General features: G+C 35.2%; 1 protein-coding gene across 2 annotated transcripts in view; it reads right to left on the reverse strand.

Annotated features, from left to right (window-relative positions):
• TDRD3 (tudor domain containing 3) overlaps positions 1 to 23201 on the reverse strand; it is a 121038-nt gene that overhangs the window by 22547 nt on the left and 75290 nt on the right. For both annotated transcript variants that reach the window (XM_076363119.1, XM_076363127.1), the window contains 4 exons: positions 20192 to 20348; positions 19720 to 19845; positions 6414 to 7252; positions 4378 to 4503 (listed from right to left, as the gene is read on the reverse strand). In XM_076363119.1, the coding sequence (XP_076219234.1) occupies positions 4378 to 4503; positions 6414 to 7252; positions 19720 to 19845; positions 20192 to 20348 (1248 nt within the window). The remainder of the gene's footprint in view (positions 1 to 4377; positions 4504 to 6413; positions 7253 to 19719; positions 19846 to 20191; positions 20349 to 23201) is intronic.

Raw genomic sequence — 23201 nt, forward strand, 5'->3', positions numbered from 1 at the left:
TAAACAGATAGGCAAAAGGTTTCTCCAGCTTAAAGAAGCAGCTGTAAGCCTTCACCATCTAGTGGTTTTCAGTGTTGCTCTTTACATTGCTGGAGAGAGGTTTGAACACCTTCAGAAAACTCACAGGAGTTTACTTCTTTACTTTACTTTACTTTTTTACTTTTACTTTATTTCTTTACTTACCTGGAACAGGGGACAGGTATAAGAAAGCCCTGAATTATAGTTTGATTTATAGAATTTATAGTTTGATTTAAGATCAAAGAGCTCTGTGAGGTACAAGACACAACATTACCAAATGAGCTCTCAAATGTCTGCCAGCATGAATTAACTGTAAGTCAAGACCCTTTGCTATTTTCTTTCCTCAACTAGAATTCCTTACTAGAGGAATGAGTTGAGGAAAGCTGCAAAGTGCATTTTCACTCTCCACAGAAAACAACAGACTATAGAAGAACTAGGATTATACATACCTTAATCATAATTTTTGCCTTCTTACCTCTTTAGGCAGAAATACAGTGCAAGACACAGGAAGAGGAAATAGCTAAACTACAGACTTCACTTCATAATTAGTATTTTTAAGTGAATTACTGTAAGCAAAAAGTTTGTATGAATTTTAGCTTGTTTTGAAAGCAATCAGAATAAGGCCATAACATATACAGGTGGGAAAACTACAAGCCTTATTTCCTTCATAGAATAATAGAAAACAAAAAAAGAAGGGTAATCGTAGTGTAAATGGTGGAACAAGGCCTATCACGTGACTAAGGAAATGCAGAATGGAAAATGGAAAGCAAGGACTTAGCTTTGGGGAAAAATGTCACAAGATAAGCACTTAGGCTACGCATTTTCATAATTTATTAAGGAAAGAAAACCCTGCAAGTTAGAGAATAAAATTAAGACTTAAAGTTTAAAGTATTATCTTGACTTTATTTATTTTTCTTTTCCACAGAACAAACTATTAAGTAAGTCAGGAAGGCCTTTAACGTTCCATGCTTTTCAGTTGTTAGTATAATCTTACATATTTTACAAGAAAAAGCAAGCAGGTTTTATTTCTACAATGGCTTTTCAGTGAATTTTTTCATTGGGATTATAGTATTTCCATTATGTGACCCCTGCTACATTGAGGGAAATAGAAGGATACAGTGTTGTAGTGTTACATACAAGATACTTAGAAGAACTCTAAACAGCGGAATCCAAATGTAGTATTACTATTAAAAATATTTATGAATTGCATACCTCAGACATATTTTTCAAGTACTAAGAAAAAAAACAACAACCCAGTTTTAGTGTTCTTACATATGTTTATATGGGTATTGTATGTGATTATTGAAAAAAAATTCCCCACTAGCTTTTTTATTTACCTTATGTAAAACACAGCTTTATCTTCTATACTTCTAGCCATCAGAAAGATAAATAGCAGCACGTTAGGTGTCAGAGGGACTGAAAACTTACAAGGACTCAGGGCAAACTGGGTGATGGACGATATACAATGAATTATCAAGGAGTCTTAAGATCAACTAGTAACAATTTTTCCATTAAAGTGGAAAGCACAATGTATCCTAAGAATATCAGGCAGATTTGATCTACAGTCAAGGGGGGGAAAAAAAAAAAAAACAAAAAAACCCCACCCCACACCAAAATACCACCAAACAAAAACCACCAAAACCACAAAACTTGTACTAATGCAGTTCAGTTCAGTATTAGAGAGTCAGCAGGAATAGAGCGCAGATTGTTAACCAGCAGGGGGTGAAAACAAAAGTATATTAAACCTACTAATAATGTAGAGTATTTAATTAATTTACTATTTTTGATAGTTATAAAGGTTGCCAAAAGTAGGCAAGAAGCTCAGGTGCTTAAACAATAGGTCATGTCATCAAAATAAGGTCACTGTGATATTTTGGCTGTTTTTTCAAGTGACTATTTGAGCTACTTTTTGCTTTTCTTCCCCCTCCCCCCCCCCCCCCCAGTGGTATACTTTCACCAGTTTATATTTGTTGGGAAAAAATTTAAATTCAACACGAGTACCAGAAAGTGTGCTGGAGAAAACAGTAAAGAATAATCAATTCTAACACATAGACTAAATTTATGCCTTTAAGTCAACGCACTAAATCTTTTCTTAATATCGACAACTCTTTCAAAAAGGAGTCTGAAAAACTGGCAATATTAGGACATCAGAACTCATATACACTATATTTCTACATTAGCAACAATTCTTCAGTACAGACAGCTAAGAAAGACTTAGCTATATGGAAGTTACCCGGAAGGACTGAAATAAAACTCAGCATAACACTTCCAATAAAACAAGTTAACTGTTGCTGATAACATTGATCAGTGAAAGAAAAGTAATTATTGAAGTCAGTTTAAAATCTGTTTTGTTCTCTTGTAAAGAGGAAATATCACAAAGTTACTTAAATCTTATGACAAAGAATTAAGTATTAAGCAGCATGAGAACTTCATTTTGCATTTGTGTGTGCTATCTAGATTTATATACCAATATGAACACCGAGACAAAGAAAAGTGACCAACAGTGTTCAGCTTAAAAGACACCTGAGTATCAGAACATGACCCCAATGGGCGATTAAGAACTGCAATGCATAATGAGGACTAGAGTTTGCATCCAAACACGACAAAGCAAGGGGCTAATCAACTTTCTCCTGCAAAAATCCTATAGCTGCAAGGACCTTTTAGCAACAAAAACAGTAAAACCTCGGGAAGAAACCGTAAATTTTTTTTTTACTGTGAAGATGTTGGTTGGCATTTATCTTCTACAACTATAATGAACTAAATTTAGTTGTTTAAATTTATGCTATTCACCTAGGCTCCCTTGAGAGAAAAAAGAACCTTGAGAAAAGTATCTTTCATTTCTGAATGGACTGAAAGGTCCTTGGAAAAATCCTTATTTCTCCCCAGTAACAACTGAGGAAGCCTCAATGACTAGATCAGGATGTAGCATGGACTATGCTACTCCAGCGGCAGAATCCCCTCTCCATATATTGTCCCACCATCTTGTGCCAGCTTTAACAAACTAACTCTGAAATAAAACAAATGAAACTGGGGGGGAAAGGGTGGTACATCTCATTCAACTCATCCAGTGGCTACATGACTGACAATCCAACACAGGAGGAGAGGGAACAGGAGGAACATGTGGTCAGAGATAGGCAGAAAAGGCAGGAAGGACCACTGCTTCAGGTTGGCACCTCACTACTAGATCAACTTAGTCTTAACACCAGCTCAAGTTCTGTGAGAGCTAATTTTCAGAGGGTTAAAGTAAAATAAAAGCCACTCCTCAAGACTGTAGTCAAAAAAGTGTGAAGAAAAGGCTGATTATTAACCCAGAAAAAGGGTCAAAATAAGTACAATCATACAGTAAGAAACTAGCACCTTCCAGCTCAGCTATTGGGATAAAAAGAAGCAGGGGGGGCAGGGAGAGAAGGTAAAATTTTCATAGAAACAGCAATGCATCAGCTGGGAAGAGTTTTAGATATCTTTTTAAGTATAAAAAGGCCATCTCAGAGGCCGTAAGGGCATCTAAGAGCTACAGCAAGCCCACAAGTTAAAAGACCACAGGCAGGAAACAGTAGTTGACTGTTCAACCTCTGCAGCAGTAGCAATATGGCTATATGACCCAGAGGTAAGAAATGAAAATAAACACAGTCAACTAATCATTAAGGAATCAATATACAAATATGAATACTTTTTGTGCAGCTTTTTATAGTAAGAGTAAACAGCAAAGAATTGTGCACTCCTGATATTTTTTTTAAAAAATCAAAATGTACCTCTATTTCCATGACGTTCACAAATAAAGCCTTTTGAAATTTCCAACTTCCATAAAGCTAATACATTCTAAATCTCATAAACCAGATTTCGAGGCATACACCTCCACCACAACATTTGGCAAAGAAGAAATCATTGAAACAAGAATAAAATCATGATACAAAATAAAGTGATACAGATGTCTATATTTAGCCATACATACACATGTAGTAAAAACCTTCAGAATATATATATATTAAAAGACTGTTTCCTAACCTTTACAGAACAACATACAATGTACATGAAATAAAACAGAAAACCGTGTTTAATAGAGTAAGCGTTTTAGAGAGAAAATATGCATAAAACTGTTTGGCTGACAGGTCAATTATTCATTTTCAAACAATACAATTGAAATTTATTGTACAAGAAGAATACCACATGATAATACACTTTTATAGTTGTCTATATGAAACTTCATAAGTTGAGATTTTGTTCGTGTATTCACTTAACTATTTTTCTACACATGCAATTAACACTCTTTGCATGAGTAGGCATTAGTTTCTGAAGGGTTACATATTTTGTACAGACTATGTAGTTTATATTTTTTTAATACAATTTGTTATCACATACCCATGTGTCTGCATGAACAGGCCTGATGTTGCTGAGAAGCACCTCTTCATAATTTCCATAATCACAGAATTTAACAACTGCAGTTGTCCCAGAAGAATGGAGAGCTTCAATTTCTGCCCGGTAGAACTTAAAAGAGAAATTTTCAAAGGTCATAAAATACTACCTGAAATACCACAAACAGCTTAACAACTATCTTCTCATATATATATGTGTGTGTGTGTGTATATATACACATTTAGTCTTAGTCAGTATTATATTTTGAATAAGATTTCTACCAGATATTAAACCAGATGTATTAAACTTCCACATGATAGACTTCAAGGACACGGTAGAATGTATTTAGAATACTCGTTGAGAAAATGTGTAGCTTATGAAATCACACTGAACATTTAAAAGACTTGTTTCCATTTCTCTGAAAGCAGAACAAATTCATTGCTAACACAAATGCTATTTTATACAGAGAAGTGTTACTGTAAGACTTTTTCTTAAAATACATGTATCGGTAAGTGCCTATCAGCCATATGCACTGTACATACTGATATATACCTATTTTAACACAAAATAAAATATGATAAAACACAAAACTTGATTTTTTGACATTTATGCAAACACAGATCAGCTTTCTTGAAGATATTCAATCACTTTTATCTCATTGAACACAAAGAAATCGCTGCCTCCTAACAGCTCAGTACTGTATTTTATCATCACATTTCAACATTGTCCTAGATGTGAGCAGCAGCATTCATTATAACTACCAAAAACCCAATAACCCTCAAAAAAACCCACTTCTAATGTGATGAATACTTTTAAGGTAACAGTCTGGGATTACCTCGTATCTACTTATTTTGCAAGTTTCACACTTTCCAGAATTTCAAAAACTCATCTCACAGTAATGCAAATATGCTTCTCAAAATAGGAAACAATTCCGTAATATGCCATTATATTTCACACTAATCCATCCACCCAAGCTACATATTCCTGTTTCAGAGAGTCAACTCACTATATGTTGCCACTACCAAAAATTTTGCATGCCTTATCATCCGTTTTAGTCATACAAACAAAAGAGAGAAAAATAAAGTCATGCTGCTGAGCTAACACTATCTACTTTCTGTAAAAAAAGACAAAAAAGGAAAAAACCTTAAATAAGTAACATTAAAACAAAAAAAGACAGAAAGTGGTGGGAATAAAACTTATTCAAAGAACAATAATGTTTAAGGTAGTTCTCAGGTTATAAGGGTCAAAAACTGAAGAAACTACCCAAGAAGAGTGACAGAGAACTCCTGAACAGATAATAACAAAGCAAAGCAAATAGGCTAAAACTTTTTTCAGAAAGGAGGAGAAGACGAAAGGAAAGTGTCTTGCCGGAAAAGAAATCTTATTAATAGGAAAAAACAGCTGAAGATGAAGCATTTAGACTTTTAAAAATCAGTAAAACAAACTATCATGCAGCATAACTCGCTTGTTCCACAAATTCTTCAGCTAATAGTCTACTAATGATAATAAAAAATAAGCCTTTTGCTGTTTCCTTTCTGCGATGACTGAAATAAAAGAGAGAGTTTTTTAAACCGCCCCATTCCTGCAGACTCTGGTCTTCCCTTGCGCTAGTAAAGGTTGCACGCTGACTTATTCTAGAAAAAGGCATTACACATCTACCATTACTGTTCTAGATAGCACAGCATCCCGTTTCTTGTTCCTTGGAAAAGAATATGGGCACTTATTCATATTCATCCCTTCACATTTTTGGCACTTAAGTCAAATGCTTCAGTTAGGAGCTTAGTCATCCTAAGCTCCACCTCAGTGAGAGAAACAATCACCTTCAAGATGACAATTTAAGCGCTTAAAGTTTCATGCAATGAATACAAGCGACATATCTCATAAACAAAGAAAAAAAAGAACAAGAAGCTAGTCAACAAGCACACTACACACCTATGAGCAAAGCCCCGTGTCTCTGTGCTAGCATGTTAAAATCTCCCAAATGTACGTAAGAAAACATTAAAGGTACAATTTAAGGTGGTACTTATTTGGCAAAGGCATACCTTGTTGTCTTCCCAATAAAGAGCAAAACATTCATCCCCTGGTCTCCAACTTTTTCCATACTCCATGTGAATCGATGGTTCTAATATTTTCTCGGGTTTGATGGGCCCAGATCTCCTTTTGGGACCGGTGTTGTAATACAACATTTTATCATCAAAAGATGGGATCATAGTGGGTCCTGATGATTTGATAGGTCCTACTCGTCTTCCTTTCTGATGATGCTCAGTATCTCCATTTGGTACAGCATTAAAATTATCAGTTCTACCAGGATTTTGGTAGTCGTTACTAACACCAAAATGTTGCTCACTTTTTACCATAAAGGCTTCACTACTTATTGTCCGTGCCTTCCTATCACAAAAATTTTCAGAATTGTGTATTTGGTTTTCCCTTTTCCCACGTTTCTGGTTATTGTTGTCTGTAGTATCTTGAGTAGCAGAGTTCTCCTTGAATTCTGTGAAAGACACCCCTTTTCCTACTCTGTTTTGCATATTGTTATCCCTTTTTTTGAAAGCAATATCACTCTGGTGAGTGGCTATGGGATAACCCAAATCCTTTGGCCTATCATTTCTAGGATAATGTCTGTCACTTTTATTTTTTTCATCTGTCCAATGTTCTAAAGAGCTGTGCCTTTCAGGACCTCTGTTTCTTGGTAACCCACCACTTTCCAAAGCCTGCCTTGAATTTTGAATATCCCTTTGAAAACGAGGGGGTTTCTCATTCCTTGGTTGTCTCATGTCATTGCGAGAAATGTGTCTTGAATGATTCTCTTTGATGCCATTCTGTTCTGTATTCATAACTTTGTGCTGTACTTGATGTGGTGGCTGAAATTGCAATTTTGGTTCTACAAAGAAAAAAATTATTTCCATTATTAACATATTTCACACAAACGTATTTTAGAAATAGTGTTTCAGACACTAACTTATAAAGCAACAGAATTATTTAGAAAAGTATGCAGTATTTACCTTTGTGATACAGAAATGGAATGATACACAGAAAATTTAGCAGAGACATTTGAACTGTAATTCCTAGTTTTTGGAAAACATACACTACTCTGGGCTGTACTTAGAACCAAACCACCTACCAGTATGAGAAAAGCCGGGCATAAATTTCCAGGAGGTTACTTATTTCTCCCTATGGACATCAATAACTCACTTGAATAACAGCCATTTAAGACAGAAAAATAGAATTCTAACATGGAGAAAGGAAGAGAGAGGAAAATGAGGAGAAAAAAGGAATACTTTTAATCTGAATTGAAACTTTCTGTAAAAATAACTTGTTAACAGCTATTCAGCAGAAAACACAAAGGCAAGAAATGGAAGTCATAAAATGAACACAGCTGACAAACCATAGATACTGGGAATAGTAACAAAGCCCAGAACTCTGGAGAACCTGATCAATGAGCCATAACAGGAACCGCTCAAGCATTACCTTCAAAAGATTCAACCAGAACTCTAACTGATGGGAAGAAAAACAAGATTATCATTGATCTCATGAGAAAGAGCAAACTTGCTATGGCATACTGGGGAGGAGGGGAATTGTGGGCATCTGTGAAACTTTTTATGGAATTACTTTTTTTTTTTAGGCAAACATGGAATTTTTAATAGGATGTTTAGGTGAAGAGGCAAAGGAGGGGAAAGATCAAGATGAATCCAGGACGAATAAGCATGAGAAAAATAAAGAAGGAATGAGATTAAACAGGACAGTTGCAAGTAAGCAGGCTCCTGGTCAATACACTTGCCAGGCCAACTCCTGCACGTGATCACTGTAGCCTGTCTCATCTCCTCATTAAATTCTGTTTCTAAAAACCTTCTGTGTGATTAAGTTCTCTATCGTGTGTGTGAGGGGACATGTTTTTAAACCTGCTGGCAAACTTGAGGCAGGATAAGCTGGTAAGTGGGACGAGAAAGACCTGGTAGCTGAATACCAGAGAGACCACGGATCTGAAGGCCATCTACCAGAGAGACCACAGGTCTGGGCTCAGATACCGGACAGACCTACGTAAGTACACTCATGTAACCCTCCTGCAAACTTCAGGTTGTATTAGTCAGCAAGTTGGACAAGAGGTGTCTAAGGTGGGTACAAGAGATCAAGGGTCTAGGGGCCAGGAGAGGCTGATGTGAGTGTGTGCATGTGGCTGGGTGGGTATTAGATCTGCTAGCAGACTTTGAACCTGATTGAAAAGGAAAGCATAAACCCATTAGAGTGATTCATGTTTATATGAGCAATTTTGTGTCATGTGGGTGCCTACAAAGTTGTCATTCTCTTGCCTGTGTCCATCCACAGCAGTTGGTCATGTATGTACTATGTGCATGAGTCTGGTGTGCGTGGACGGGCCTGGTTGGGACTACGCACTCAGCTCTCTGTTGCCTGGCCCTGAGTACACTTCTATGGGAAGGAAAAACTAAGAACTTCAGTTTACATGTTACCACTAGAAACAATGAATGCTGATACCCGACAACAGATGTATCAATTTTCATAATTATTTCCTACATGGTAAGAGTTAAAATTAAAATGTAAATTTTAGGTTGTTTTTTTTTTAAAAAAAAAAAAACTTCGAAGCATCACATTATTATTAATAGTTCACAGAATTTTTATCAATTTAATTGACTAAATTGGCTAGTAAGAATCTAATTTTATTTTTACATAGACTTGATTTACCCTAACTTTTAGAAGTCAAAAAGGTTTGACTAAAATGACTTAGTGGTTTTTTTAAAGTGACATAACCATACATGACACTTAGCATGATCATAATCTTGATAAAATACATCTTACTGCAAAATTTATGACTTTGAAACCAATAATGTTTTAATGCATGCATATGTAAATATATATTACTCAGAAAGAACCAAGAGTTTCATAAATATTCATTTTCTTTTTAAAAATGAAAAGATGACTTTTTAAATCTTGTAACATTTAAAATTTTTATTTTTTTAGATGAAATCCTTCAAGTTTAAAAGTGCTTCTATCTCTCCTTTACAAATGGAACATGAAAATACTGTTTTTCTTCCTTTTATATCTGCAACTTTTCTGTAAGTATCTTCATTACGCTTTCCCACTTCTGTATAATACACACCAATCTTCTAGATTTCCTATCATCTAGAAAGGTTTATCTTCCTAATTAATTAACAGTCTTCCTTCATGATATTCTTAATTTATATCTCTTCCCCTCTGGTATTAAAATCCTTGGGCTTCCACTCTTCCTATTCCCAACCTAAACTCTCATGTCTATTCCTAATGTTAACTACACACAAAATGATTGAACTGTTTGATGACCTCTGAATGTTTGCTGCCTTATATACACCATTAAAGAAAGATGTGTATAAAATTCTAAAATACTTCCTTATATATCATCTTATTTAATATTTTGTAACATGAAGTTCATTAAACAAAGTCATGTGCACAGGGGAAAGTTGTTCCAACGGTAAAAGTAGAAATGGGCTAAAGACTAGATTGGGCATGTTTATTTTGCTAGTTGGCAGGATTTTAGGATTGACTTAGAATTTAAATGTTTCCTCTCAAGGGCTGTCCTTTGACCTTTTTCTAAATGAAGAAACATTTTCTGAGCTGAGACGGATAGTCACCTCAGACAGCATCTAGTACATACAAGGACTCTGTACAACTGCAAGATTTATTCCCAAAGCATGCAGAGCAGTTATAACACTTTAGTTAAAGCCCTGAGGAAAAACTGAAATGTATACATATTCTTCTACAATTGGAAAAAGTTTACTGAAATTTCTATTCAATTTATAATAATAATTGTAATACTTGTAATAAGTAATTTTAGCTATTGTCTAGACACCTTAATGAAAAAAGCTAATTTTACTAGACACCAAAAATCTGGATATAATAGATCTCCGAGCAACATACTTCTGTCACACAACTGCGGAGATCTTCTCTTTCTACCTTTCTTCCACCTCTTTGACCTGCTTTCCAATAAAAAGTTACAAGCATTCTCATGTGAGACAATATTTTCTGTCTTTAAAAAGGCAGTATTAATCTTCAAAATCCAGAAAGAAATAATTCAGAACTCGAATGCTATTCGTCTACTTAACAAGAATTACCTGTAAAATAGGACTTTAAGAAGTTTCATTTAGAGTTATAACCCACTGTTCCACAAAGAAGCATGGAGATTTAAAACAGCGTAACTGCTAAGAAAAAATAGCAACACATTTAAACATTGGCATGAATAGCTCCACCCAGAACTAAGTAGTTAGGAAGAATTCCTATTATCTCCTTTTTTCAAGAAACAGAAATTTTAGCAGTATGTTAACAGAAAAGGCCATCTGTTGCAGATCTATTTAACAACAAATTTCTAATATATCAATTGCAAAAGCAGGACTATTTGATGATCAAGTAAATTATTTCTACCCAACATAATGTGATCATGATACAAAAGCAACAAGCTGACATTAAAGTGTGTTGGAACTTTCAGTTACAGGGGTTTTTTAAAATACTATGGGAAAATTAAAATAATACTAAATGTTAGACAGCATGGAAAGAGACTACAAAATTTCAAAACAGTGAACAAAAACATCTTTTTTCTAGGTCTATTTACTGTGACATGCAAAAGATGCTCACAAAATACCTGACATTTTTCTACTCTAACCTTAAGAGATGTAAAATCTAGTAAACTGATGTCTTCTACAAAGATGCAGTTACTGTGCTAAAAGCTTCCCAGGGGACTACATCATACAGAACAGCCTTGAATGAGCAGGACATGTTAACCGATTGTTTAACGTTCAAGCACAACCCATTCACAAATGGAAACTGCCAAATAACAGTGAATGTTACTTTGTCAACAGCAGTAAACAAAAAAAGCCTAGAGATGAGACTATTACAGGTTCTTCACGAATTTGTGCTGTTCAGACTCATCACCAAAAAACTGAAGGGAATCTAAAGCTTCTTTAACAGAAAAAGTTAAGCGATGAGGGCTGTTATTCACAGATTGTCTGTTGCAGCTGCTGTTCCTTGCTTCTACTTCTTCTTGCCCCACCTCCAACAAACCATTAGCTAATGTTCCCAGAAAAGTAATAGTTCCTACAGGGCAGTAACAAACAAATATTAATTTGGCATTTAACAAGAAGATTTGGTACGCTATTCTGTCAAACAGCAAGATGCATCAGCCCAGTCATCATCATTGTAACTGGACATTTGGGAACATGGTCTGGAAAAAACCCATTTCAAAATTAATGACAAGGCTTTTGTCATCTGCTGGGTAGTTTTAAGATGACAACTAGCGTTTTTCAGTTTGAAACCATCACTCAATTATTTTACTCATTTTAGTTTTTGTATGTGATGACCCAAGAAGACCATACAGAACCAATCACATTCCCTTGCTTACAAGAAGCCAGAAGGACCTGCTGCCATTGGAAATCCCAGCCAATGCAATTTTAAAAGCACTGCTCCATGCACAATGGAATTTAAGTAGTACGGTTTCCTGTAGCTCTCTCCCGTGGATTTTACCATGTTTAATAACGTGGTTAAACTCAAAGACAGCAGCCCTTCCCACATCGGTAGCAATGATTTGGGTTTCTTCTTCCAACTTGAATTATATTTTTATGCAACTTTATGAAAACATGTCTTTGAGACAGGTACCGCCAGGGTATGTTCTATCTCGTATTGGCCAAAAGATTAAAAAATTAGAAGGAAATTAATAATACATTTGCACACACTTCATGTCATGGAATGAAATTCCAGTTACTCAAGAGCTTTGTCAAGTTACATAAATAACAATATCATTCTTTCTAAAATGTAGTAACACTGAGGAACTGGAACCTGAGTTCATGTTTCTGTTGAAACAAAATAAATACAAGCTGAGGAGGATGATTCATAAAGAAGTGGCAAAAAAACCCCAAAACATTTTGCCGTTGTATTCACTACAAACTTGAATTTACAGGATTAAAGGACTGAAACAAAAATTGGCAATTTTTTTTATTACTCTTTAAATGTATGAAATTTACTATATTTTTCTCTCATATATTTAAAGAGAAGTTACTGACAAAATAAAAATACAAAAGTCTCATATGTCACAATGCTAACATAATACAACAAAAATAAGTTTGTTTTTCTTGATATTCACAATTAACACTGACTGAAATTCAATTTTTAGAAGTAAAGCTGCATAATAGACATGGCTATTTCATAATTTGGATCCTTTACTGTCAACAGGGCACTGTGTTTGTTGAAAACACAGCTACTAAATGGTAAATTCCAAATGTTACAAATTCCCTTTAACTCCAAAAGGTCAGACTCTTTCTTCCTCCCAAGTTCCCTCGCTCCCTGATATTCAAATAAAATGTGTGACCAAGAAATCAAACAAATAATTTTTTCATTATATTCTACTGCACTACCAACTTATTTCAAACCTTTAACTTATTTTGGGAATATACAAATCATAATGGACTAAAACAAGACTGTTGAAATCAGACAAGATATACTAGCCCCAAATTGTCCAAAGAATGTTACCATATAAAAACAAAACAAAAAACCCACACACATCACGCATCCTGGCTTACCTCAAGCATAAACAGTTAAGTAGGAGAAGGACAGAAATTCAAATCTGAAAGCACAGAAATGCCCTGTTCCTTGGGGGATCTCTGGGGCTGGGTCCCTAAGAGTTTGGGTGTGTGTCCTTCTGCTTGCGATAAATGCTTACTCTCCGATAAAGCCCTATTTCTTCTGAGGGAGATTGGGGTCGAGTTAATATGAGACAGTAAGAAAACCTCTGCCAAAGGCAATTGTTTGCAAACCCTCCTACACAGTCAGCACCTCTTTTGTTACTTATCTCCCGCAGACAACACTGGTGGCGGAGAACATAAGGGTAACTGCAGCTAAATTAGCTGGGAGGCTCAAGACGCAGAGTGAGCAGAGGCAAGAGTCCACGTGATACTGATGCTATACAGCATCATTCAAACCACTACAAGAGTATGGTCTGTACTTATGGGATGCATATTTGAAGAAGAAAATTGATAAATGAGTTTGTTCAGAAAAGAGAGAAAGCAGTCCGGAAAAAAAGCCTTTGATCAGAGGCTAGAAAAGCTCAACCCACACAGCTAACACAGCTGATGGATAACATACAGGTCCATTATGTCCTATAAATATCGTCTAGGAAAGCAAATTTTGATAGCTCTCTATATGGCAAGAAAGGCATAATATTATACAGCAGTTAGAAGCAGAGTATAGAAAATTCAGATTAGAAACAAAAAATTGTTTTTTTAAAAATGCTGATCTTTAATTGCTGAAATAATTAACCTTGGAGTAGAATTAATTCACCACCTTTAAATCAAAACTGCATGTCTAAATTTGTATTTCAGTCAAAGCCTAACTACTGGAGCAAGAAACAGATTTCAGCCTATGACTTCCTCCCTTCTCCTGAAGTGGCTCTATTAACAGACTACACAGACATGCCACCTCCCACTTGCTCTTTCTGCGATCCCATTAATGTTGTAGTTTGTTGCACAGGAGGTTCATTTTAACAGGAAGAGCACGAAATGTCCACCCCAAGCACAGCCTGTCTCTTGGGAGGACTGAAGAGGCAATTCTGCACAATCTGAAACTGAAAAGGTTTTGGCCTTCTACGTCCTGGGTCAATGCTCTAGCCAAAATCATTGTTATATTTCTCACCACCCACCCCATTTAATAACAAATAAAGAAATAATTATTAAAAAGTTGATCTTTGCTTGAGTCTTTCAAAGATGTAGATGTCTGCCAAAAGCTTTTGTGGCTTTGGATCCTGAGCAGATGGAAGCACCAGCCTGTTCTCAGTCCCTAAGAACCAAAAAGAGAGAAAATATCTGAACTGTGCCTGGTTCTCAGCATTTTGTCCATTATTCCTTAATTCTATAGTCAGAGCTCTTGGCACTGTTTTGTTCTCCCTGATAATCCTTGTGTTTACTTATTTAAGCTGGCAAAGATAGATGAATCATTCCTCATAACGAAAGAAAAATAAGATGATGATTAATGGAAAAAATCTTCTGTGTTCAGCAGCAGAAATAATCCAAGTGCAAGCAAAGGCAGCTAGTTGACAGCAATTTTGTCTACCATTTTTGTTATCTCACAGTCAGCAGGTTTCTCTCTCCAACCAAAACTCAAACTACTTAACTCCAACACAGAAATATTTCCACAGGTATCACCAACCATTCACAGTGAAAAATAAATAAATAAATATGCAGTATAAAACTATGGGTTTGTTTGTTTTAATTCTTTGCATTTCATTTAAATAAAGTATGTTTACTATATGCTATGTTTTACAGTTAAAGAACTAGCAGATCATGGAGTCAGGTATTTAATACTTTTGACAGCTGTAATTACGTAAAACAAATTTTCATTAACTCTGAAAAAAGGACACGACGTAAAAAAACCTCACAAGACACCTCTTATAGGGCAAAAGACTAAACCACCTTACTTTCTTATAACTAATTTATACTTCTTTAAAAACAAACAAACAAAAAGCTTAATGTGCTGTCCTATCTCTAAAAAGGAGCAGAAGTACCTCCTAAACAAAATACAAAGGTATTTAAATCCACAAATATTTTTCTACTTGGTCTAAATCCAACTATGAAAAGGTATGAAATCAAAGATAAGAAATTAAACAACTGTTCTGCAGTTCCTATTCAAAAACAGAACCACCCAACCTGGTTACTGCAAATCCAGAAGTGAATGTAGAAATTCTCAACAATACTGAGGTTTCAGGTGCAATTAGAAACAGTAGATAAGAAAAACACAGAGGGATGCACAGAGAAAAGCAAATCAATCCTCTGAGTGCTTGAAAAGAAACGATTCTTTTCAGACACTTTCTCCCCAGATCACATAGGCAGTTTTTGAAGAAAATGTGTGGCACGGTACAGAATTAAAAAATATTTATCCCAGTTCAGCAGAAGTGCCTTTTGTTTTTGCTTCTACATAGACTCTCAGTCATCTAGAAGAAATTACAATCTGTCTGAAGGGTATAGAAGCCTAATGCTTGCGATAATGATAAATATGGCCATTCCAGGTAATCATATGCTCCTGATCATATGCATTAGTGTAACAGTAGGAGTGTGCTCATTTATTTAAAACACTATCCCTATACAAAGGCCATCTCTGAATATCTAAAAAACAAGCTGGGATTTTAGAGACCATATGGGACAGCAAGGGGCCAGAAGTACTGCAGGACAATCAGTCTTATTTTATACTGAATGGAGGCTGTACTATGCTACACATAAATGCAGAAAAACCTGCCTGCCTGGGCCCTCCTTAGTACAGTTACTATGCAGAAAAATCAATGAAGAGACCGTATTCTTGGCTATGTAACATTACATATTTGAGTTGTTTCTAGCTGTTTCCCTGACGTGTCTTTCATTTCTGACCACTACTTTTTTAATATTAAGAGAGAAGTACATGTCTCTACTGCTAACAACTGACAGGATCAAATGAAATTAAAAAGGTGCTAGTAGTATATATCCTGTTTTCTGCAAACACTTGGATGCAGACTTCATGACGAAAGAGTTCTCAGTGGTAAATGTAATCATTGCATATACATCATCACTCTGCAAACACTGTTAACACTCACTTCATCTCAGTTTGCATAGAACTTAAGACAACTAATCATTAAGAATTTAAATGAGATTATTTTCAACCAGAGAGGCATAAAAACGGCAGAAAAATAACACTTTCAATAAATGATTTTAAGATGTGTTTGAATTCATCAGACTGCACAGGTTCTCTCAAACTTGGCAAAGAAAAAAAACACTTCTAAAAGAAAAAGCTTGCAATTCAGGATATGCCTATGTATTTCTTGAAAAATCCATTTGAAGTAGACTCTGCAAGATAAAAATAAAACCTGTCATAGAAACAGAGGCACAATCCTATGGGCTAGATAATTCAATACGGAAAATAAAAACTAACAAAATGCGACTGAGCAACCACTGTAAAGCCCATTGATTTCCAAATAACAGAAAGAACAAGAACATGTATTATTACTTCTTCAGAAAGAAAACAGGCAGAAATATTCTTTTTTTTTTTTTTTTTTCCAAAAAAAAATAAGCAGAACACTTTCTGAACTCTTAAAAAATGCTAACAAGGTTGGTTTTTTTTTCAGAAAAGCATGACTCAGCAATAGTACATCAGATTGCATATTGATCATTCAGAGAATGCTAGAAAAGCCCAGCATAGTGTTAAAACACACAAAACCAAAAACCCTGTGTGTCATGTCAGGAAATATGCTAGAACTTTTGGCAACTGAAGGAGTACAAAGCCTTTACAAAGTTTTCATAGAATTATGTTTTTCTTCTTATGACATTTATAGAATCTTTTTATTTTTATTTAAGAGGGGAAAAAACCCACAAAAGCAAAGCATATTTATCTTTAAAACACAATATTGAAGATTATAAACTGAAGTATATATGCTAACCTTTTTTTTTTTTTTTTTTTTTTTACTCGCATAACACTGTGCTTTAGTACACTACAATATTTTGGCTACATATATGTACTAAACTCAAAGGATCATAAAACTCCACCTAAGCAAACACTATCAATCAGCAATATCATTTTAAAAGAAGCAATTCACTCATTTCACAATTCTCGGTAAATTACTATTACTTACTTACTATGAAATTACTGACAATAAGAAAGGCATATATCCCACACGGGTTATTTCTATTATTTTTCCTTTAAATGCCTTTCAGTCACACATAAAAGCCTTCTCTAATCTCTCAATATAAGCACAAAACTAATCCGAAGAAAAAAAAAAAACAGTGTTTGTAATGCAAGAGAAAAACACTACAAGTGTTTTCATTTCTTTTTACTGTAAAAATCTAACTCATCTTTGGTAAATGAAATGAGTTGCCAAAAGATATATCTCAAGAATAATTCCCTACACATGCTTTTGAAAACGTGATTATATTCATTACTTGAACAGTTTACAAAATTATATCAACTAATGCAGAATGCTTGTGTATTTGACAGGTATTTTCTTTAAATATTTTAAATTTCTGACAGAAACAGTGAAGACTCATGATATAAATGTTTGATCTACAACTAGCTTTGTTTCATAAAGAAAGCCATAAACTTGTGGCTACTCACCATAAACAAACTATAAACAACATACATAAGAAAAGGAACTCTATTACAACTTTTTTGTTCACTTTCTACGAACTGTTTTAGTAAGACCTAGACCCAACTAAAATATAAAACAATATTTAGCTATTTAAAATCACTTGTTTTGCAGGCCAAAAAAAAAGACACTGTTGCAATGAAACTCAACCTAGATACAGCAACAATATACTATTTGCTATCAAAAGAACTATAAGTTATCACATTTATATGCAAATACCTTTCTGTTCATAGTTAAAGCTTAGCACGTCATAAAATGTTTAGTGACTCACAGTGCATCTAATCCTACTAGCAGCAGCAAGAGACCCCTGGGTTCGCTAGTTAGTGAACTAACTCCTGAGCCCATTTGTTAAGGCAAGTTTTCTATGACAAAACGTGTGTCCTTTTTCTTTGCTGCTGCTTCCTCTTTTTTGGATAAAGGCATCCTCTGTACAGCTCCAAGAACTGAATCTCTAGACTGGTGTGTTTCCTTCCACCTAAATACGCTTTTAGTTGCTACAGGCTGCAAAAAGTATTCAAATACATTAATGCAAAATGCTATACTGCTTATGCAAGTAGCAACTGTAAATGTGCAGATTCAAACATCCGAAAGATCTAACAATAATAACTCTTGAAAAAAAATATGCCATGCATTTAATGGAAAGCAGACAGTCCTAATAATTCTCACAGAAACTGGGGTTTAGAAGCACTGACAGAGTATACATGGCTTCATGTTTTCATTTCTAATTCAATAATGACTCTCAAAGACAACTAACCTTAAATTCAATGCTATAGCAGAAAAAGACAAATATTTACACATTTTTAATACATACAGGCTACAAACAAAAATAATACATTCAATAGAAGATCTCTCACTTGACTAACCCGAACAAAGGGGATGTTCTACTTGCATTTCAGATGCAAGTGCCTACTGACATTACAGCCGTTCGTACCTTTCCCAACAGGGCAACTTTCATTTACCACAAGCTTGTTTTCCACTTTTTCCATATTACTTTTTTTCCTCCCCCCTTACTTTTTTTTTTTTAAATCCTAAATCCAGTGAAAATACACAAAGCAAGAGTCCATTATTAACAGTCGACAAAGACTATTTTGGAACTTAAGTTAAAAAAATAATTACATATAAATGCAGTGTTTCCTTAAATGTACTCATTCCTTAGAAAACTCCAAAATATCAAACAGTTCATATGAACTAGTATGACCTTTTTCTCACCCTTTATGATAGGTGTCATTTTATAGGGAGAAAAAAATTACAACTCCATCACAAAACCTTCATGTTAAATAATGGAAGCAGATAATTTCATTTCGTGTTGGCCACTGACACACCTCCAAGGCCATACCCAAAAGAAAAAATGATCTCCATTTATTACCGACCTTACCACGAGTTTTACTTTAATATTACAGCAGCCTCTAGGAACCTCAGGATGTATGGAATTTCCTCTTTTTTCTTTTAATGCATGTGTCTGTTAACGTTTCCAAAGTACTTAATGATTTAGACCTAAACAGACATCCTGGTGCATAGACTACATTCTTGTATGGCTTCTTAAGAAAGAAAAGTAACTAAAAGGACATTAAAGAAAAATCCCAAATCTTTTGCATTAAATCTGAGGGATTATTTGGCTTCCCTCTTTCTAAAAGCCTACCTTTCCCTCAGTCCTTAGTTATTAAACAGGAAAACCAGGAGAAAATAGTTGTTTAATATGTTACAGCAGCCAAAAAGATTTTTTCCTTTTTCCCCCCTCCAGAGAGAGGCAATACAAAAACAACTACACTTACCACAATTACTAAACTCTTAACTGGGCAGCATGCAAAACATGCTGTTTATAAACTGGAGAAGGAGGACTGCAATTATAGCTTTTTTCTTTATTTACTTCTGAACAACATGGAAGTACATTAAAGTTGCAAGAGCCTTTATCAAATCAGATTAACAAACTGGGATTTATGTCACCTTATTTCAAAATTACTGACTTTTTAGACATCTAAGCTTGAAATGAACACCCTAAGCTCTTCTATAATCAAGACAGACGTACAAACCACCGCAGTGCGGTTTATTTGACCTTTCTTGAAAGGAGATGAATAGCTCTCTAGCACTCCTTGGTTTTTTTATGGCTAACTGCGGAGCAAGTTCTAGGAACCACCTTCTAGATGACAAAGTTAGGAAAAAAATTCCACCAGCACTGTCCAATATTGGTTCCAGATACATTAATTTCAATAACTTACCCTCTACTGTTAGAGTACCCATTTTGGATTCCAAGAAATCAAACAGCGTGCTTGGTGCAGACGGTCTGGTGTTTCCTAGCTCTTCTTCATCTTCAGGTCTTATTCGGCCTCGGCCCTTCCCTTTACCTGTAAACATCAGAAGTTATTTGTGACTGGGGAATAAATAAATAAAAAAGTGTACACACTTTTTTTATTTGATTCATAAAATGTTTGTATTTTCTGTCTTTAAAAAATTCTATGACGGACAAAACAGATACAGATATTTTCCATTTAAGGATATTCAAATCTGTGACTTCAAATTCAAAAATTTTGACAAGAATACAATACACAGAGGCCTTTTCTAAATATTTGCTTTCAGGTTTGCAATGCATTCTATGCAGATATGCCCTTCTATAACTACATTAGTAATCCACCATACACAAATTCCTTTGCTTGTAAACACTGTTTTAAAGCATTTCTCTGAAAGTTTTACCTCTAGGTGGTGGTCCCTGAATAGGTTTCTGTTTACTGCTGTTCAGAAGAAAATTTAATGCCGCCTCTAGGTTGTTACTGTTATCCATAAGTGCCTGTCTTGCTGCTTCTTTGCTGAAACCCATCTCTGTTATGTGTTTTAGAGCCTTTTCATCAACCTGAAATAAAAGGTACGTACAGAACTAATCATAAGATACAACAGACACTCTATAAAAACACTAGATTTGACTTTAATTTTTCATTAATTTTTAATTGAAACACTATTTCATATTTCACTGATGATAAATATTTCAGTTCTATGTAAAATCTTCACATACGATCTCTCTTAGGTCCAAACAATCGGCTAGCAGAGGGGTTTATTTTTAATATTATTATGATGATGATTTTTAATTCATCAGTTTTCAGTTCTAATATTATGTGGTTTCAAGCACAAATTCCCGTAGTCTACCCCTTCCTTTGCTGCACACTGGAATAGTATGACAGACTGTAATACACTTTCTCTGAGATGAAAACTAAAAGGAATCTCTCAAAGTGATACTGGTAGAAAAACTAGCCATTTGTTCCTCTTTGAACCCTTTCACAACTTTTACAGACAATACAAAACCCAGTTATACACTTTTCAAAACATGGAGAAAATATAATCGCTAAAGGTTCTGTAGAAGAAAGCAAAGAAATACAAACAGTTTACTTCTGCAGAAATACAGGCTTTCTTATTCTAAACTGTATAGAGCATGATGACAAAAAGGCAAAGCAGGAACCACAGAGCATTACTTACAGAAAATAACCTTACTTCTGCACTGTGCTTTAAAGCACTCAAGTGAGAGCTGCCTCTTCCAGTGCGGACAGACCTACATGCACTAAATATGACATGGGACTAGGCCCTCTAGCCTTCCTCATCCCATACCCAACCAAAATAGTGCCAGTTATCCATCTACTGCAACAGCTGTAACCAAATACATTCTTAACCGGAGTCCCATGAACATAACATTTTGTCTACAGGTTCCAAAATAGTCATACTGTGACCCTCCAAAACAAACAAACAAAACCAAACAACAAACCCAATGGAATCTAACCTCCAAGATATACAACCCCTTCTTTCTCTCACTGCTTAAAAGAACATGAACTTCTATCGCTATAATGATTTAAATTACTACTGTACAAGAGCTGTACAACAAATAACATTTAACCCTTCCTCTCCCCTGTTTTCCACAGTCTTATGATATAATTTCTCCACTCCTCATTTCTCCTGATGTTTTAATACGTTCACTTCTTGTCTTAATTCCAGCTACACACTGTGCTCTGGAACAACAGATATGAGCAGGTCTCCTTCTGCCGGCAGAGACACAAAACCAGTGTTTGAGGTTGCTATCTCAATACAGAGATATCTCAATACAGTAAGCCAGAAGATACAACAACTCAAATAACTTTCGTAACTATACTTAGCTATGCAAAAATCACTGTAATGGGCACTGTCCGAAGACTGACTAAGTAAAGGAATAGCAATTTAAAAGGTCTTTGAAGACCAATGAGGCAGAAACATGACCTCAGTGTCTACAGGGAATCATCATCCCACTTGAGTTTGACTTCAAGTTGCCTAAGTAATGTTTTAATGACAGAATATAATAGTTCCTCCTCTGGGCCATTCTCCTAGATTCTTCTGCATAGCAACAGGGGTCCAGAGAGAAGTACTTCCTCAGCAAATCTGCTTCACTCTTCTCCCCTTTGTAGGTAAGTAGTTGGTTTGGATGAGAAGAGAACTTCTAGCCATTACTGCTGCATCACCTCCTTTCAGTGGTGGAAATTCTGTGCATGACAGCTACTTTCAAAGACCAGTAAGAAATGAAGACTCATATATACAGTACCTGTACTCTCAGCTATGGATAAAAAATAATCTTGGATAGGTCACAATTTGATACCCAAGGGAACAGCAATTTCCCAGATACAAAGACTGTTTGAGAAAGGAGGTAGTATCTTAAGTATCTTTGGATGTCAAAAACTCTCCCTTCAACTTCATTTACACAGCACAAATCTTGCTTCTCCTATACAAAACTGGAAAGAAAGAAAATTGCAGGACATATCTGTAAGAACTATTAAGAGAGGAGGATGATTGACCTCCACAATCTATTGTGTGTCTACGAATAAACAGGAAAAATTACTTTGTTTATTGTTTTGTAGGTAAAGGTACAGTGCTTCAGGTTTCTTGGAAGGTAACACACCAGATGGATTAGAAACCTTTAACCGTTTCTAAATACACACGCAAGTCAACAATATACATGAAAGTCAACAATCAAATCTACTTGATGTCACAATTCTAAAAAGACAAAACAAATTTGTTATCCATTGCGTTAAGGTCTAAAAATCATTAATTATAACAGAAGAAGGCTTTCTACATAGGCTTAGTGGGTTCATACTTGCTTCTTTTAAGCAGCACCTAGATATGCTAAACAACGTAATACTGTGTTTCGATAAGTTGGAAGTACCGCCATTTTACAGTGCAATGTAAGACAAATTTCTTGCAGTTCATAGAAGAAAACACAAAACATAATACTTTAAACAATTACTCAATTTAAATTTTGTGGGGTTTTTTTTGTTGGGGTTTTTGCCTGTCTGTTTGGGGTCTTTTTTGAAGTCTATTTAGGTCAAGACACAGCTGTCAAGAATGACAAGGTGTACTGCTGGTGCTACACTGGGCAGAGGGATGACTAAATGACCTCTTGATGTCCTTTCAGCTTGTGCTTCTACAACTCTACATTGACATTTGTGAGCACAGTGCTGAAGGCAGCACTGCTGGAGGCTCTCCCTGCTGCGAGATGATGACACATACTATACAAACAAAATTATAACAGGCAGTTACTGTTCCTAAATGTCTTTTCTTCTCTTTGTTAAACTTTTGGTAAAAGTAAGTAAGGTGGAAAATAATCAACAATAAGTAAGGTGGAAAATAATCAACAATAAATAAGTTATATTTATAATCAATATTTTAATACTGGTTTACTGAGTTACTACATTGT

Source organism: Aptenodytes patagonicus, chromosome 1, assembly GCF_965638725.1.
Source record: "Aptenodytes patagonicus chromosome 1, bAptPat1.pri.cur, whole genome shotgun sequence".
Lineage (NCBI taxonomy): Eukaryota > Metazoa > Chordata > Aves > Sphenisciformes > Spheniscidae > Aptenodytes > Aptenodytes patagonicus.